The sequence below is a fragment of the Polistes canadensis genome, unplaced genomic scaffold (genome assembly GCF_001313835.1).
Source record: "Polistes canadensis isolate GaletaPanama2010 unplaced genomic scaffold, ASM131383v1 scaffold_181, whole genome shotgun sequence".
NCBI lineage: Eukaryota > Metazoa > Arthropoda > Insecta > Hymenoptera > Vespidae > Polistes > Polistes canadensis.
In genome coordinates, this window is record NW_014569728.1 from 249,812 (window position 1) to 251,934 (window position 2,123).

General features: G+C 31.0%; 1 protein-coding gene across 5 annotated transcripts in view; it reads right to left on the bottom strand.

The window, feature by feature from the left end:
• LOC106789379 (nuclear factor 1 B-type) overlaps positions 1-2,123 on the bottom strand; it is a 94,522-nt gene that overhangs the window by 18,367 nt on the left and 74,032 nt on the right. For all 5 annotated transcript variants that reach the window (XM_014753536.1, XM_014753533.1, XM_014753532.1 and 2 more), the window contains one exon: positions 1,819-1,962. In XM_014753536.1, coding sequence (XP_014609022.1) covers positions 1,819-1,962 — 144 coding nt within the window. The remainder of the gene's footprint in view (positions 1-1,818; positions 1,963-2,123) is intronic.

Below are 2,123 nucleotides of genomic sequence, written 5' to 3' on the forward strand. Positions count from 1 at the left end.
AAAATGAATGAATTTATGAGTAATATTTAAACAATGGATCAACGTAAAGCTATATTTACACATAATTAACGAAAAACTTAAAAAAAATCAAATATTTAACAAACAAACAAACAAACAAAAATTTTTGTTTTTTTTTTTTCTTTGGTTAGACATCCAGGACATCATCGCAAATGGAGAATCTAATATACTTTGTTTTTTTGGTTATGACACGTCAAGATTAAAATCGGGATACTCAAAGATCTAGTGTCCAACTCAAATTATCTATAATTTTCATTTGTTTATTTTATTTCGTCCTGACCCCTAAACATTCTAAACATATTAATATTAAGGGGTTACATGGGTGTGGGACTTTCAAAAAAATTTTTGTTTTCAATTCTACAACTCATCTAGAATATTGTATTGAATTTTGAAGTCGATAGAAGTAGTAGTTTTAAAGATAGAGCCTTGAGAAGCACTCAAATCTTTAAACGCGTTTTTCTCAAAACGCTTTTTCTAAAGTGGTTGTCAAGATTTCTCGAAAACTATTTAACCGATTTTCATGAAATTTGCTACACGTCTTCTTGATACTATTGACAAGGATTTGGAAGAAGGATTTTCGTTTTTTTCATAAAATCGAATTTTAAGAAACCAAAATGTGGTGAAAATTGTAGCGAAATTTGAATGTTCTTGCTAAAAACGTTGCCAAAAATCCAAATTTCTATTTTTTTCTTTTTCCTTCGTCCAGTTTCTAGTTTTAAGTATTCACTAAAAGAGCCTATTTTTTCAACAGAAAAACCCCCACCATTTATAAGTTCTGCTRTCAACGCGAAAACACTTTTTTTCGGTGGGGTCACCGGAAATGACGTCGCAATGGCTGAGTTTAAAATATTTTTTAACCAAAAATTCAAAAAATGTTCTTTAAATATGTATCTTAAATACTATAAAAAGTTTGAATAAGAATTCCATTTTTTATATAGAAAAAAAAATTGTTGAAAATATGCTATTTTTTCCCGGTGTAAACCCATGTAACCCCTTAACGAATATAATTTAATTTTCGCCAGAATTACAATTTAAATATCAAATTGTATGAAAATTTTACGCATTACGGATATAGCCGTGAAAACACAAAATTCTGCCATTCTTCCATGACGGATATAGTCGTCAACACACACTTAACTGGTTAATCAACGACTCGTTGTTATCTTTTAAATAATCATTCTCCACTCTTTTGTGATCATTTTTCTCCCACCAAAAATCTAAATTTAAATCGGACGACGACGAGTACACAAATCAAACACAATCAATTGTATAAAAAGATATTATAAATATAAAAAAGTATAACAAAATAATTTTACCAACTAATCGTAGATAGATCTACTACTCGTGAGAGAACGAACGAAATCAAATTATCGATCAGGGCACGGATAGAAGAAAATCAACATAAATTTCTTACGGGGTTGGGGGGTGGGCAGAGTTTTTGTTTTTTTTCAATATTCTTATTTAACATTTCCCCGAGGTTGGTCGAAGGATCAAACACACACACACACACGTTTTAAAGAGAAACAAGAAGAAGAAAAAAAAAAAAGAAAAAAAAGTAACAAAAGACCTATAATACGAAGGATTATTACGATTGGTCAGCGTAATCGTCATAGTCATCATCGGTCGTCGTATTTGTGTTAAAATACGCAGCACAAAGAGAGAGGTTCGTTATGATGTTTAATTATTAATAATAATAATGAAATGATGAACAAACAAAAAATTAAAAAAGAAGAAACAAAAGAGAAAAGAAAATGTATTTGGATAAAAAAACAATTGGTTGTTGTTCGTTGGAACACGTACCCGTCTGCGAATGAGGTGAATCCATTCCACGATGACCATCCTCTGGTCTGAGAACTGGGGAAAATGTTGCCGCACTCGAAACCGAGACAGTTGGGGCTTTTTCAGTCTTGTCGTTTCTAATCAGCTGGTGTACCGGTGGTGGACCTGCACAAATATAATCAATAATTTAAAAAGATTAAAATGATAGGAATTTTTAAATTTTAACCATAATAAATAATAGAGGACACCTTACACTGAAGATATCTAGGCTAACAAACACTAGTCTAGATTGAAACAATTTTGTTGAGGGTTTCAAATTGTAACGA